Source organism: Nanorana parkeri, unplaced genomic scaffold (genome assembly GCF_000935625.1).
Source record: "Nanorana parkeri isolate BGI_ZX_2015 unplaced genomic scaffold, ASM93562v1 scaffold488, whole genome shotgun sequence".
NCBI classification, from domain to species: Eukaryota; Metazoa; Chordata; class Amphibia; order Anura; family Dicroglossidae; genus Nanorana; species Nanorana parkeri.
The window spans coordinates 460,242-476,675 of NW_017306756.1; the positions used below are offsets into that span (position 1 = coordinate 460,242).

A 16,434-nucleotide genomic window follows, 5' to 3' on the forward strand; every position below is an offset into this window, starting at 1 on the left:
TTATCAAAACTGGAGCAGACATAAACTGGAGCAGCTGTTCACGGCAACCAATCAGCTTCTCTTTTTCATTTTCCAATCCTCACTGAACAAACTGAAAAGAGAAGCTGATTGGTTGTCATGCACATCTGCTCCAGTTTTGATAAATTCTCCTCATTGTATTTCCACTCAATCCATTTCCCATAAGCTACACAACAAACTGTTATATTCTTCTACCTGTAGTGTTCCCGGTCTCTGGGCTGATTCTTTGAGATATGATCACTTTTCCCAACCTGACCCCCCAGATATCTTTATAGAACCTTTCCCTACCCCTAACGCAGCATGTAGGGGCTCAGTGAAGGTTGTGGTGAAGGTGTGTAAGTGTCGGATCGGGTCACACAGATCATAAAAGGACAGCTGTCCGGCCTCATAATCCAGATAGATCCTGACTCTGTTACTGGAGATATTGTTGGGTAACTGAATCTTTTTATTGTTATGGTACACTGAACACTGATTTGTGTGGCTGTATAAACCCCAGGACTTGTTGTTATTTCCAATCCATGACTGGTTTCCTCTCCTCTCTATACTGGGATAACACATCCCGACTACCCACCAATCTGATCCACTGACATCCACTTCCCAGTAATGCTGACCTAAGGAATATCTCCTGTTGCCTAATACCTGAAGGTATTTCTGAAATCTCTCTGGTGTTTCTGGACGATTCTTTCTAATATCTGACCAGGATACAGTTTTCATGTCATTTGATATCTGTAGATCATTATGAGCTGTGTTTACATCCAGTACTATACCTGACGCTTCCTGTATATTAAGGCAGACATTTACCCCTTTCATCATATCAGATAATCCTGTTTGTAACATGTGTGAGATCCCAGCCAAATCCAGATCCCTTCCATCATGGAGGAGTTTATCATGTCTCTCTCTGTCCTCATCATCTCCCTCCTCAGTATCACACAAGTCCCCTGTGTCTGATTCCTGTAAGACAGTCAGTGGGTCAGTCATGTTACACATCTCCTCAATGTGATACATCTTCCTGGACAGCTCAGCAATCTTTATTTCCAGCTTCTGGATCAGGTCAGACAATTGATGTGAGAGCTGCTCCTCCTGTTTGGAGATCTCCCTCAGGACTCTCTTCTCCAGGTCTTCCAGATGTCTCCTGAGGTCTCTGAACAGGGCAGTGACTCTCTCTGTTACACCGGCTGATTTTTCTTCTACTTTTCCCTTAGGTTCCTGCAGACTCCGGACTCTTCTCTCAGTCTCCTCTCTCTCAGTGATCAGTTTCTGAAGATCGGTTCTCAGTTTCTTTTTCTTCTTCTCAGAGGCCTCATCCAGAGTCTCCACCTTGTGTCCCTGGTGTTCTCCATCCAGCCTGCAGGACACACAGATACAAGTGGCATCCACAAGACAGAAATATTCCAGAATCTTCCTATGCACAGAACATTTTCTCTTCTCCAAGGAAGTGGTGGGTTCAATTAAGACATGTTCTGGTGCCTTGCTGTGGACTCTCAGGTGATCATTACACAGAGAAGCTTCACACATCACACAGGATTTAACAGCAGGTACAGGAGAGTGAATACAGTAAGTACAGAAGATTCCAGTGTCCTCCTTCTGATCCGGATGAGTAGACCGGAAAGTCTCCGTTATGTTACGCAGTGTTATGTTCCCCTGTAGTACAGGCCGATCCTGAAACTCTTCTCTGCACTCAGGACAGGAGTAACCTCCAGACCCCTCCTGTTTATCCAACACACGATCAATACAGACCCAACAGAAGTTGTGTCCACATCTCAGGTTTACAGGATCCGTATAAGTGTTCAGACAGATGGAACAGTCCAGCTCCTGTCTCAGATCAGCAGATGCCATCGCTGACAGCAGAAGAGAGAAATGAAACTCAAATAGATTGGAAGTTAATTCACATTCTTCTGTATAAGAAGGGGTTGAGCTAATTTCATAACTGTCTGTAGGGAACTACTGAGGTGAGTGTGTAGGTTAAAGGGTTTCAGGATAATACTGAGACTGTGTATGCAATATATCTACTGCAACCTACAAACACAAGGAATGTATTATGAATTACAGACATTGTATCCCAACTACAGACTAAAGAAAGGCATCCAGAAATTATTATTCACATAGTTTAGTGACATGCAGGCAACTTCAGTAGGGTAATTCTTTTATATGTGGGAGGGTTGGGTGTTGTCCGTATGTTCTGTGCTGTTTGTAATTCCTGGGTGCTATTCCTCAGTCTGTAGTTGGAGTACGATGTCTGTAATTCATAATACATTCCTTGTGTTTGTAGTTTGCAGTAGATACATTATTGCAGACACAGTATCACCCTGAAACCCTTTCTCCTATACATGCACCTCAGTAGTTCCCTGCAGACAGTTAAAATTCTCTTCTCATCCAGAGAATACCCCTTTCACCCACCCTGTTACCCTTACTTGCTCTTCAAGCTCAGCTCTTGACAGCAATTGAAATTCCTGTATGGCTTGCTTGACCTGTGCCTGCTTCTGAAGTTTCTCATGTTAGCAGGGGAGAATTGTAAGTTATTGCTGGAGTGTAGTGGAGGTGTGTGCTGTATATATGTACTACATATACATTACACACGTCCAGTACACTATAGCAATAGATTTAAAGCCAGCCCTGTCCCAGCTTCCCTCAGTCACAGTTTCACTCTGATCCCTGTTGCCTCACGCGATGCCTCTTGTAGTCGGCGCTGGGCAGGATCGCTGCATCGCGTCTCGGTGCTCAGCTTGTGGGAGGCGCTCAAAATTCTTCCCTACTAACCTTCCCTACTATGAATAGGTTAAATCATGATCCATAGTACATATACAGTACACACGTCCAGTGTATGTGTGTACTGTATATGTACTATGGATTATGATTTAACCTATTTTATTGCTACAGTCTGCAGCAATATAATTGTGTACTGTATGTGTACTATGGATCATGATATAACCTATTCTATTGCTGCAGTCTGCAGCAATAGAATTACATTTCTCCCCTGCTAACATGAATGGGTTAAGTGATCCATAGTACAACTATATATTGTACTTTTATGTACTATGGATCTTTTAACCTATTCATATTAGCAGGGGAGAATTGTAAATCTATTGTTGCAGTGTACTGGACGTGTGTAACATACAAGTACTATGTACTACATATAAAGTACACTGCAGCAATAGATTTACAATTATCCTCGGCTAACATGAATGGGTTAAATGATCCATAGGTTAAATGATCCATAGTACAACTACATGTTATGCACTATTAATATTAGCAGAGGATAATTGTAAATCTATTGCTGCAGCGTATTGGGAATATGTACTGTATACACTGCAGTAGTATTACAATTCTCCCCTGCTAACATGAATGGGTTAAATTATCCATAATACAACTAGATGTTATGTACTACGGATGATTTAACCCATTCATATTAGCAGAGAATAATTGTAAATATATTACTGCAGTGTATTCTATATGTAGTACATGTATACAGTACATATTCCCAATACGCAGCAGCAATAGATTTACAATTATCCTCTGCTAATATTAATAGCTTCTTAATAGGGACCTCCCTTGCCTCACTTACTGCTCGATGTGCCTCGCTGGTGAGGTCGTAGTCGGCGCTGTGCGGGAGAGCAGCGGCGAGTCAGCGCTGGTCCGGTGGGAGGAGTTCCAGGTGGGGTCCTAATTTAGCTGGCCAGCGACTGCCCGGTTGCCGGCCAGCTAAATTAGGACCCCGCGTGGAGCCTCTCCCACCAGACTAGCGCTGACTCGCCGCTGCTCTCCCGAACAGCAGCCGGAAGGTAAGGGAAAAAAATATTTAAAAATAGCGCAAGCTTCGGGCTATGTATCGGGGCATTTTGACATGTACAAGTACTTGTCAAAATGCCCTGTATTGGTCCCGATACTGATGCTAGTACCGGTATCGGGACATCCCTAGTGGACATAATGGGACTGGAGAAGCAGTAGGCAGAGAGGATGCTGTGATGGACCCTGGCCCTGTTGGCTTTGGAGAGAAGGGAGTTGGTAGGGGGAGTAATTAAATGCATGCAACTCATCATCAACAGCTTGGGCCTGTGGCTGAATGATGGGTACACCAGAGACGTGTTCCTGCTGTTCTTCACCATAGCCAACAACCATCTTAGCTACCACCAGAAGGAACACTTCTAAAATAAATGCTGGGCACAGCATTATGGTGGGTTAGGTATTTTGCTGTGTGAGCAAAGAAATTATGTGGGAGCTTATGATCCCAAAACAGCCTACAGAGGAATAACATTACATGTGATTGTATTTTTAGCCACATTCATCCAGATTTCCATTAACACTGTATGGAAACAGTGTATGTGTTACACGGTTTCAGCTTCATTCAGAAATCTTTTAAGTCTGCTCTCCAAGGTTTGTTTTAGGTCTTCCAGAAGGAGCACTCTCCAACTGTCCATAGTCTGGTGCAAGCAGATTAGAAGAGTTACCCTACTCTCCCGTATTTATTAAAGATCCAAGGAATTTTATTCTACAATACCACATGAGTCTTTTATTCAAAATACAAATACAGTGGAACCTCGATTCACGAACAGGAAGTTCGGCAAAATTTTGCTTCCGTTCACGAACTCCGCATCGGGTAGCGAACATGACCGCGGCCATCTTCCCCACTCTGACACGTGGTCGTGGCTTCCGCTAGTCAAGATCGGGGTTGCAGACAGACCTGTGAACAATTGCTGTGAAGTTTTTTTTGTAGGCTGTACAGTATTATTCAATCCAGCATGGCTCCAAAGAAAGTGCAGAGCAAGCATGGTGGTAAAAAGAAAGTGCAGAGCGGAAATGAGTTTACATATGGTTCAGAATGGATTAACCTCATTTACATTGAACCTTATGGGAAAATCTGATTCGGTTCACGACCAAAATCGTTTCGCGACCACGTTCGTAGGGGTCAAAATAGATTAACCTTATTTCTATTGAACCTTATGGGGAAATTTGATTCGGTTCACAACCAATTAGGTTCGCAACCAGAATCATGGGAACGAATTAAGTTCGTGAACCGAGGTACCACTGTATATGCAGTCCATACATGCTTGTACATCCGTTTCGGACCCCCTGGATCGTTCCTCAGGTAACAAAAGAATGCTAAAAGTGCTTAAACACTTCCCCTACATATACTGTATATTCACAATCATAGACCGGAAATATGTATCACGCATTATACAAAGAAATCCATCTAAAAATACATTTTAACCACATATCAAACAACAAGGTACCATAGCAGTGCAGCTCTCTCTTCAACTTAGTATTTTCAGCAAAAAAACCCCCACAAATATGACTACAGATGACTATAAAAGACATGAAAGTCATAATCAACATTAAAATCTGAATTGCTTCAAGATCTGAAATCCTTTCACTTCAAAGTTAACTCTACATTGCCATCTCATTGTGGTTTTGTTACCTGATCTGTAATCATGAACCCTAATTGTAGGGATGCACCAATACCATTTTTTCCAGACCAAGTACGAGTACCAATACTTTTTTCAAGTACTCGCAGATACCAATTACTGATACCTTTTTAGTGTCATTTGACAGTTTTTCTAAAACAATGCAGGCTTATGATTTTAGGACAGTGGTGAAGTCAGGGCCGGATTTCCCACAAGGGCAACCAAGGCCCGGCCTTGGGGCAGCAGGGAGTAGAGGGAGTAGAGGGGCAGCAGGGATGTGAAGATCCTATCTCCCAACGCCTGGGACATGCAGTTCCGGGCACCGGGCAGATGGTTGTTTTCTACATTCAGCCCTGCTTTGGGCAAGCAGAGCTAAATGTACAGCGGGGAAGCCGCCTCTTGTTTTGTACAAGTGATCCCGGCGATGTCACCGAGATCACTTGTATGCAGCCTGCAGGTCTGCCATTCTCCATGAAGGGGGGGCTGGTAGGGTGGCGCATTGAAGAACCTGGGCAGCAGAGAGAGTAAATTCGGCCCTGGGTGAAGTTCCAAGGCCCATTCACAGCTGCAAAGGCTGCGATCATGGTAGCTCTGCCACTGACTCCAAGCTGTAGAGGATCTGCAAATCTCAGCAATACATTATACAGCAATGCAGAATACCACCAGTTATAGAGGACTACAAGTCCCAGCATTACATTATACATCAATGCAGAATGGCACTGGCTATAGAGGACTACAAGTCCCAGCATTACATTATACATCAATGCAGAATGGCACCGGCTATAGAGGACTAAAAATCCCACCAATACATTATACAGCAATGCAGAATACCACCAGTTATAGAGGACTACAAGTCCCAGCATTACATTATACATCAATGCAGAATGGCACTGGCTATAGAGGACTACAAGTCCCAGCAATACATTATACATCAATGCAGAATGGCACTGGCTATAGAGGACTACAAGTCCCAGCATTACATTATACATCAATGCAGAATGGCACCGGCTATAGAGGACTAAAAATCCCAGCAATACATTATACAGCAATGCAGAATACCACCAGTTATAGAGGACTACAAATCCCAGCATTACATTATACATCAATGCAGAATGGCACTGGCTATAGAGGACTAAAAATCCCAGCAATACATTATACAGCAATGCAGAATGGCACCCGCTATAGAGGACTAAAAATCCCAGCAATACATTATACAGCAATGCAGAATGGCACTGGCTTTAGAGGACTACAAATCCCAGCAATACATTATACAGCAATGCAGAATTTATATATGAATTTACTAAATACTCTCTGCTGCCACTCTGCTCTGGGGTGCTGGCCTGATGTCACGGGTGGAGGTTCTCAGGAGGGGGAGATGTGGAAGGTCTCAAGAGGGGTATGGAGGGTCTCAGCGGGGGGGAGATGTGTGGGCCAGTGGAAGCTCTGTAACCAGACACCGCATGGTTCCTCAGAAAGCTGCTGTGAGGTCCCCAGAAAGCACTGGAACTCGGGCAGCTGGATCAATTTGAAAAATCAGTTTTTTAGTATTAGGGCATTTTCACAAGTACTCATGACAATGCCCAGTATCGGCACCAATACCGATAACAGTATCGGTATTGGTGCATCCCTACTTAATTGAGACACCGAATGCTTATATTCCCTGTGAGTGTATGTACACATCCTAAGCTACTGGGTATGGCTTTGATTGATGGGGATCAGACTGAGTAATCATAAAGGATCTTGTTGAAATTGCTAAGTTACTGATGGGGAAGTTGAGACTTTAATTTGATGAGTAATCATAATGAGCTTTTCTTCTATTGATTGTTTAGTGAATCTAACACTCAATTGCAATAATTCATCCCATTATCATTGTTTGGGCAGCAGTGGGAGCAATATAACTGCTCTGTCTAGTTTGTGAGAAACCAGAATATTAGGTGGAGTTCACTACAGGAATTGGCTTGGAGTCAAATCCCCATACGGTGACAAGTAGGCAATCACTCGGGGGGAACTGCCCCAGTTGTTGGAGGTAGCCGCTAAGGGTGACAGGGGAGGCACCAATCAAGCCAGTAACAGGACCCAAGATTGGCTACCTCTGGGAAAGGAGACCTTAGTAGGGTCAGGTTGGATCAAGCCAAAGTCCTGAGTCTATCAACAGGACATGATAGACAAGTATGGAGCGTGGTTGATCCAGGATATGAGTGACTGGGATGAGTGGGCTGGTATTCTAGGAGAGATACCTTCAAGCCCAATATTCTTGCTTCTGTAATTGTGGTACATAAACGTACAAAATATTGGGATGCCCTGAAGATTATGATTCAGATAACTGTTGAATTTCACGGGGAACTTTATAAGGTACAGGAGTAATTGTTGAGAAGTTTGGCAGAGCTTAAAACTTGGAACGATTTCTATAAAAATTGTGATTTATAAACTGATTTGTCATATTAGAGAAATGAAACATTCTTCGCTGCATACTTCCTCATTCTATAAAGCCGTGCCTAAGACACTGCCGACTTACTAACTCAGGTTCCCTTATGACTTCTCAGAGCGCGTGAATTGAAATACAGGAAGTATAGAGGTAGCCGCAATTTAAGAAGCGAAAGATATGTGTATATTTTTAAAATCACTATACTATGTTCAGGGTCGTCTTTAAAGTATGGCAAAAGGGGCAGCTGCCCCGGGCCCAGTCATTGTTGTGGGGCCCTAGCGTAAGGCTCAGGCGGCTGGCATAGGAAGAATGCACCCTTCACCGACACTGTACACCCATAAACTAGGGCTGATACTGCATCTGCACTGGCCACCTCTGCCGCACCGCCCCATCGGACCGCTAGGGGGCAGCAGTCTCTCCTCCTTACAAGCTTCTGTAATCTCTGCAGCCCGGGAAGTCACCTCCCGCACAGTCTGTGGAGGAGGACGGATTGTTCGCAGCACAATGCGCATTGGGGCCCCAGCCTTCCCTCTTCATGGCGGCAGCCTCAGCCACCCCCTGCTCATGTGAGTCCTCAGGGCTGCTGATTTGGGCCTCTATCGTGGGAGGGGTAAAAGAGGGTGGGGTGTGGCATTGCGACTGGATGATGTCATATGACGTCACTGCTGGTATCACAACAGCTGAGGGGCTCAGGCTGGGATGTCATCCCCATCATCGCCAATGTGTCACCATCACCCCCTCTTACATCATAGTGGGTGTTTGTGGATGTTCCATAGGGACATGGATGTGGCATGTATGCCACCGCTGGGACATGGCATAATGCTGCCCGCGAAGAATAATACTGACTCCAGTGGACATGCTCAGGTGTCATTATTATTATTAATGTTGTTACTCTATGCAGTGGAAGAGGTAGGTGGCAGATTATGACACATTTACCCTGAAAGGAGAATTATGGAATGACTGAAATACACTCATCCTCATAGTTAGAGCCGACGTGTGACAATGCAGCTGTCACATGTCGGCTCTATGAACTGAGCGATCACATACTGCTGATCACTCAGTTTCCGATCTTCACATGAGGGGCAGGGTATAGCAGGGGCTTGACAGGTGGCGGGGGAAGGGGGAAGAAAATGTTTGCCCAGGGCCCAATCAATATTAAAGACGGCCCTGAATTTATTTCATGCATAACACGTTATTGTCCTTCAAGGGGAAAGATAATTCTAAGGATATTTCCAATGCACTCAATGCGGTGATATACTGTATGTATTCCCTTATGGACAGCGTATTATAAATTACATCAAATTCCTAATTCAACTATGGTGAATAAATGATGATCTTTGGCTGTAAGAGAGGAACATAAAGATATCCACATGGTATTAATGGATATTATTAATATTATTATAATACAGGATTATTATAGCACCAACAGTTTGCACAGCTTTTTACAATACAAGGAAGACATTACAATCACAATACAATTCAAGACAAGATGGTAAGGAGGGCCCTGCCCCTGAGGGCTTACAATCTAACAGGGAGGGGCAAGTGATACATGAGGAGGTAGCTGTGTGGGAATGAACTGTTTGAGAAAGTGATGGTCGAGTGGTTAGGTGGGGGTGGGATAGGCTTCCCTGAAGAGATGAGTCTCAAGGGATCGCCAAAAGGATATAAGCTCATTAGACTTTGGTAAGAACAAAAGTGCACCATAGCGGGCCACAAGTTTAAAAAACCTGTTTTGTATAAGTAATCTTTATTGATGACCATTTATAATGTATTAAATTTCGTGGCTCATTCCTAGGAAATGAATATGGTGAAGTGCCGGTGAGACTTCTGGGTTGTATTTATTCTGTTTGGATTGTACTAAACGGTATTAACATTCTTGTCTGATTCTTTTTGGTTCTGTAGGATTAAAGAAGAAGACTACAACAATCCTATATATTATCTGTTTCTAGGGATGTGGGAAATGTTTTAGGACAACTAGTATAAAGCCCATTAAGCATACTAAATAGATTAAAGAAGTCCTCAAGGCTTTCCTGATGAGGTGGCAAATATAAAATATGCAGCAAGTGTTACTAATGTAGCGCTCACCCCTGAAGGAACCGCCAGAATAACCTGGGTCATCGCTACTCTGTCTAGGGGTATGATCTTCAGCTGCCCCATTAGCATTTAACCGCCCTCTTCTAGTGCCCACAATGGGGTCCAGCACTTTCAGTTTTTTCCTCCATCGCAAGAGTTTCCTCTCCTGATCGGCCAGTGTGAAAGGGGCCTAAGTGTATTGATGAATGCAGGGGATTTATAAGATCATGTTCATCTTGTACAAGATATTCAAGTGCACCTTAAATTTATAGGTAGAAATTAATACATATATATATAATTAATATGTGCTTTTAACTGTTGTTCCTCTGTACATTTATAAATCCATCATGATTCAAAGCAATGTATTATGAGAGTGCGTGGAGTCAGGGCCGGATTTACTCTCTCTGCTGCCCCAAAGCCAGGTTCCCTAATGCGCCCCCCTACCCGCCAAACCCCTCCAATGGAGAATGGCAGACCTGCATCACCGAGATCACTTGTACAAAACAAGCGGCGGGTTCCCCACTGTACATTTAGTTCTGCTGCCCCGAGGCCAGGCCTTGGTTGGCCTTGTGGGAAATCCAGACCTGCGTGGAGCGTGTGCTTTGTACATGTGACAACGTTGTCATATTAAAATGGAAGATATTGCGGTGTGGTGTTGGTTACAATTCATTCTTTGGATTTTAGGATCATAATAATAAAGATTTTTGATATATGCCAACTTGGGAGCCCTTGGTCTATTAGGTGACTTCGTCCTTTGCAAAACAGTATTTTTGGAATTATACAGGAGCAAAGGACATAGGATCGGTAAAATGTGAAGGTAACAAGTTATATCCCCCAGATCCCACTGGAGAGAATTATGAAGGACGGTATATTATTTATATTATCTTCAGGCGAGGTGAAACAACATAAAATGAATTATTACGACTCTCCTGCCCTTGTTCAAGGATCCTTAGCTGATCAACATTTCCACCCTGCGGATAGTACCCTAGAGATTTTGATCACTAAAAGCCCCAACGATGACACAGATACACATCCCTCCCCTTACTTGTTGAACACACACGTCAAATCATGTAGTATGAGAAAACATTTGCATTCCTAGCTTCTAAATCAGGGGTCTCAAAGTACCGGCCCGCTAGCCAGTACTATGTGGCCCGCAGCCGGCTGACAAGTCGGGCACACGGTCACGGACCGCGTGCCCGACTTGCAGGAGCAGATATCCGGTCTTCATCTCTGTCGGATGCAGAACGCAGAGCTGCTCCTGTCAGCTCCGGCCGGAGCTCTGTCAGTTCTGAGCTCCGGCCGAATGATGGATCATTAGTAAGGTCTGCACTAGACCTTACTAATCACCACTAGATCACCAGGGAACGATGATGTGCCTCCTCCCTGCAAAGATGCAAGCAGGTGAGGGGGCTTGGAAGGAAAGGAGGGACGGGGGAAGTTTATTATTATATGTGCTGGGGGCAGTGTATTAAATGTGTGCGGGGGGCTTGGACGTAGGGTTGCCACCTTTTCTTCAAGTTAAACCCGAACACTCAAGCGACACACAGACATTTTTTGGGGAGAACGAGTGGTGGCTTATTCATAGGTAAATAGCGCTGCTCATTTATATGTTAATATCACAGTTGAGACTATTTTCTTTGGGGGGGCCAGTAGCCCTTATCTTAATTTTGGTTGCCCCTGTCTGCCTGACATCTTGTGTCCGGGTTTCTGCTGCCTTGAAACCTGGACACAGCATTCAAAACCCGAACTGTCCGGGTGAATCCTGGACAGGTGGCAACCCTACTCGGACGGGGGTGAAGTGTATTATGTGTGTGTGGGGGGGGGGGAGTGTATTATTATGTGTGAGTGGGGGTTGGATGGGGGAGTGTATTATTATGTGTTGGGGGGGGGATTGGAATAGGGGAGTGTATTACTAAGTGTGCGGGGGGGATTAGAATGGGGGTCCCCTATATTTCAGGTGCGATTAGGGATTCCTGTGTCACAAACTTGCGTTTTCCTGCAGCAGGAATCCCTAATCTGGCGTTTACATGCAGCAACTTAATGATCAGGTGACAGCCGCTGCATTTACACGCCTGCATACCACATGTATCGTATGTGATATGATTACATGCAGTTACAAAAACAATCACTATCCCTGGATAAACAATTGTGTATCCAGGGAGAGTGATTGATTCCTAACTGCATGTAATCCTTTCACATATTTCATGCGGTGTGCAGGCGTTTACATGCAGCGGCTGTCACCCGATCATTAATTTGAATTGGTGACATTTGCCGCTTGTAACATGTGCAGACATTAAAACTGGTACCGTATATAGTAGTGGCCCCCACCGGACTAAAAAATTTGTCCAGTGGCCCTCGACTAAATTGAGTTTGAGACCCCTGTTCTAAATACACCAAAACCTTAGTACTGAGAGAAAGGACTGATACTAAAGATTTGAAGTAATGGAGTTGGAGGCAGGAATGTCCCTATGCGCCTTTGTCCTACAAACTATGAGAGAAACTTGAAAGTCTTGTGTAATAAAATAAGAAGCTTGACTGTTAAAGGCAGTAGATGTACTGTATATCTCTAGCAAGTATTTCTTTTTAAGAGATAAAGGGATATGTGGTTTCAGAAACGACTTTTCTGAAGATCTTGTTCTCTTCATACTTAATTTTTGAGGACACCCCCTTTTGGACCGGGAATCAGTGAAAAGAGCTTGGAGAGGTGTCCATTATAGAACTCTAGCACTGCTTTCTAATCCTCCTTTTGATATTTGATTTGGAACCTGGAGACTTGTAATTGTACAAATATATCCTTCCTTCATTGATAAAATTGTGATTATTATTTTTTGATATTTAAGTGAACAGGTATGGAGTATTGATCTCAGATACCACAAATGGATATCTCCCTGGACCACGGAGCTTCATCCCTGGGTATGATAGCGTTTTAGAATGCTAACATACATCAGATGTACGGGGCTGAGTGGGATCAATATAGAATAGGTAGGGAGAGACTAGGAAAATGTTTAAATACTTTGATTGTATTTGAAATTGCATGATCAATATTATCCATAATCAGAATGATTCCAGCAATGCTTGTTATCGGTCCATTCTAATAACTGTTTAAAAAATGTTTGTTTTTTTAAATCTCCTTTTACATGTACGTTACTGCGCACGGTGCCTGATCCATATGAGATGAACTCTTTTAAACTTTGCCCTGCTGATAGCTCACAATGAATATTTCTTCTTTCATATTGTATCAGAGGTCATGATGATAGCTAAAACATGAAGAGTTCCTCTTTCAAAATATATTAAAAAGCTGTAAAATAACAGCTAGAGATGAAGGCTTCTCCTTTTTTCATAAAATGTCAGAAGTGTGCAAAGAGGTCAAGTTCCTTAAAACATTTATTATTTTCTAATCTAGACCTCAAGTCTAATTCCTCGCGTGTTCAGTTCAGTTTGACTCGGATGTCTGGCACAATGGTAGTTCAATAAGTAGTTTTTTTTTGTAGTTTTGGACAGTTATCTATCTGTCGTGCTAATTAACCCCTTAGGCCCCATTCACACTAAGCGGATTGCCGCGCGATTTCCGCCGTGATATCGCGAGTAGTCGCCGGCCAATGATTTTCAATGGAGCTGTCTTAATGTACAGCTCCATGTCGCCCATCGTGGTCGCAAGTCTCTCCCGCAAGACCCTTTTTTTGACAGATTTCGCGCAATTTTTCTATTTATTAATGCAGCCCGACGGTGAAGGTCGCACTACCGTCACTGGATCGTCGCTGGAACGTCACCCCGAAAGTCGCGCTATCCCGGTGTCAGGATCCAGAGCACCCCCAGGTGGCGCTGGAGCCAGGTCCTGCAGTTCCTGTGCTCGCCTGCGGGTGTCTCCAGCAGCCAGGAACTGTCAGGAACCTGCAGCTCCAGTACTCACCTGCGGGTGTGCCCCAGCTTTGACTGATCATCCCATCACCTGGTGCTTCCTGGGAGGGTATTTAGGCTCCCCCTGCAGTCAGGAAGCTGGCTCAGTATTGCGTCGTACTATGGGACCTGGAACGTTGCAGATTACATCACGTCTGGTCCCATAGCAGTCAGTGCTCGGCTCCGGAAGCCCAGCTATAAGCTATTGAAGTGCGATCTGCACTTCAATAGCTTATTTCAAGTGTAAAGGTGACACCAGCGGGCTTAGTGACGCGCTGGACTCAGGGCTTAGTGATGCGCTGGACTCAGGGCTTAGTGATGCGCTGGATTCAGGGCTTATTGACCCGCTGGACGCAGGGCTTAGTGATGCGCTGGACTCGGGGCTTATTGACCCGCTGAACTCACCTGAGAGTGACCCTGCAGAGCCCACCATAGATGCTGCACAGCCCATCTGAGACTGTCTATAGTGGGCTCTGAAGGGGTTCTAGGGTGGGCTGGTCAGGGCTGCATCCCCTCCCTCCTTCCTTCCTAGCTCTTCTTACCTGCACACAAGGCCTCCTCTGCCGTCGGACTGGCCAGAAGCGACGTCACGAGCAGCGTCGCTGATGGGGCACCAGCTTGTCTCGAAGCCGCTGGAGCGGCAATGCTAGGGCCCTGCGCTGTTCACTGTCGGCCGATACTCATGTAAGGGTCCCGGGCGGGCCCCCCAGGCTGCCCAGGCCCCTTACATGAGTATCGTCCGTACCCCCCTGATGGCTGCCCTGACGCTGACTGAGGTCTGTAGAGTCTGAGATGGAACTCTCTGTTTTTTTGCAATTTCTCCGAGCTTTGCACGGTCTGACCTTGGAGTGAATTTGCTGGGAAGTCCACTCCGGGGAAGATTGGCAACCGTCTTGAATGTTTTCCACTAGTGAATAATCTGCCTCACTGTAGAATGATGAACTTTAAACTGTTTGGAAATGGCCTAACCGTTCACAGATTGCAGGCCAGTTCACACCACAAACAGTGCGTTCCAGAGCAGTCAGGCCAGCTCCCTACGTTCAGGTTCCGTAATATTTTGTCATTAGTCTCTCAGTGTCTGGGTTTAAATAGGCACTGGGGGTTAAACCATTGGAGTAGATATCTTATGCGCGGCGGAGCAATGTCTTCTTGGCGAATGTATGGACGCACGCCTGGGGCCCCCCATGCAATGCATGGATTTATTGGCTTGCGTGGATACATTTGTTTTGAACGCAGTAAAGGAACGTGCGTTTATTGTCTCTAGTGCGCCTGATCAACCGCTGGAGATAATATGACATTGTCCCTGTAATTAAGCACGCATGAGAATCACAGTTTCACTCCGGTGGTAATAGATTAATACAATAATGTGTTTTGTTATGTTGAAGTGATGGTGGTTTCCTGTTCACTTCCTGTCTGCCCCACTTCCTGTCTAACATCAGTTCCTGGTTTGCTGGTTGTTGAAATCATCTGCTGGTTTAAGACATCACTTCCTGTCTGACATCACTTCCTGTTGGGGGAGCTATAAAACAATAAACAAAGGCTGTGCTCACTCGTAGCATGGGATTAACAAGCCAGCAGCATCGGTCTCCTGTCTCCTAACTCTACATTGACTCTAAAGAGGGATACTTCCAGTCCTTGCACAAAAGAGCGTAATACAGTTGTGCTTTTAAGCACAGGGGAAATTGTTTGTGTTTGGCGCAGTTTAATGCGGCATGGATTTGTGTGTTGAACCAAGCGAATTTCCATAACAGTTTTAAATAATTTTCAGGCCTAAAATGTGGAATATAATATGAGTGCAAAAAATGAAGACAAAAAAAAGGCCTCAGTCATGAAGGGGTTAAAGGAAATACACATAAAAGAGCACAAATTGTGACAAATGATCAAGAAAAATACAGAAGTTCTACAGTATGAAAAAGGGAACATTTACTATACAGCAAGCCAGTATAGAGCGGGGGAGCCAGCGGGGGAGCCAGCCGGGAATCCATTATCAGGAACATTGCGGTGTGGTACAGCAAACAAATCATAATTTTAGGAATTTAAAGACAACATGAAACATGTAAGATGTGGTGATTGCAAAGTGATGAATAACGATGACAACAAAAGAACCCATCACCCTAATCTAGAGCAGGCTGTGGGTCAGATATATGAAACTCACCGTATTCAGAGGAAGAGGGAAAGGAGGGAAAAGTAAGCAGAGAAAAGTATGCGGCTAAAAAAGAGAAAGGAAAGATACAGAGGAAAGAAAGGAAAATAGAAGCAAGAAAGGGGAAGAGAAGGGGTTCGGGTGTTAGGAAAAGTCACAATTTGACATTTAGGAGTAGGAAATCCTACTAGATGTATTACTGATCCTAGTAATCCGAGTAGAAATTCTCAGTACAAGTTTGCACTATGGGGGAGGGGGGTAAATCTGGTTGCCGGCGTTACCTCCTCGTAGTGCAAACTTTTTTGTATTGAGAATTAAACATTGGTTGCGTTATTATAGCAAAGAGGTTTGCCTCGAAACGCGTTGCTCCTTTACCCATCCGCTCTTTTCACTTCGATTCCCCACTGGGTATACACCAACCAGGTGACTTTAGATTTCACCAAAACACTCCTCTGTCATTAGCAGCCATTCAGGTGTGA

At 44.4% G+C, this 16,434-nt stretch overlaps 1 protein-coding gene across 1 annotated transcript; it reads right to left on the reverse strand.

The window, feature by feature from the left end:
- Positions 1-255: 255 nt before the first annotated feature.
- On the reverse strand, positions 256-1,881 carry LOC108790604 (E3 ubiquitin-protein ligase TRIM11-like). Its single transcript, XM_018560912.1, has one exon. The coding sequence runs from the start codon at positions 1,852-1,854 to the stop codon at positions 256-258; it is 1,599 nt and encodes a 532-aa protein (XP_018416414.1). The 5' UTR covers positions 1,855-1,881.
- Between the last annotated feature and the right edge of the window lie 14,553 nt (positions 1,882-16,434).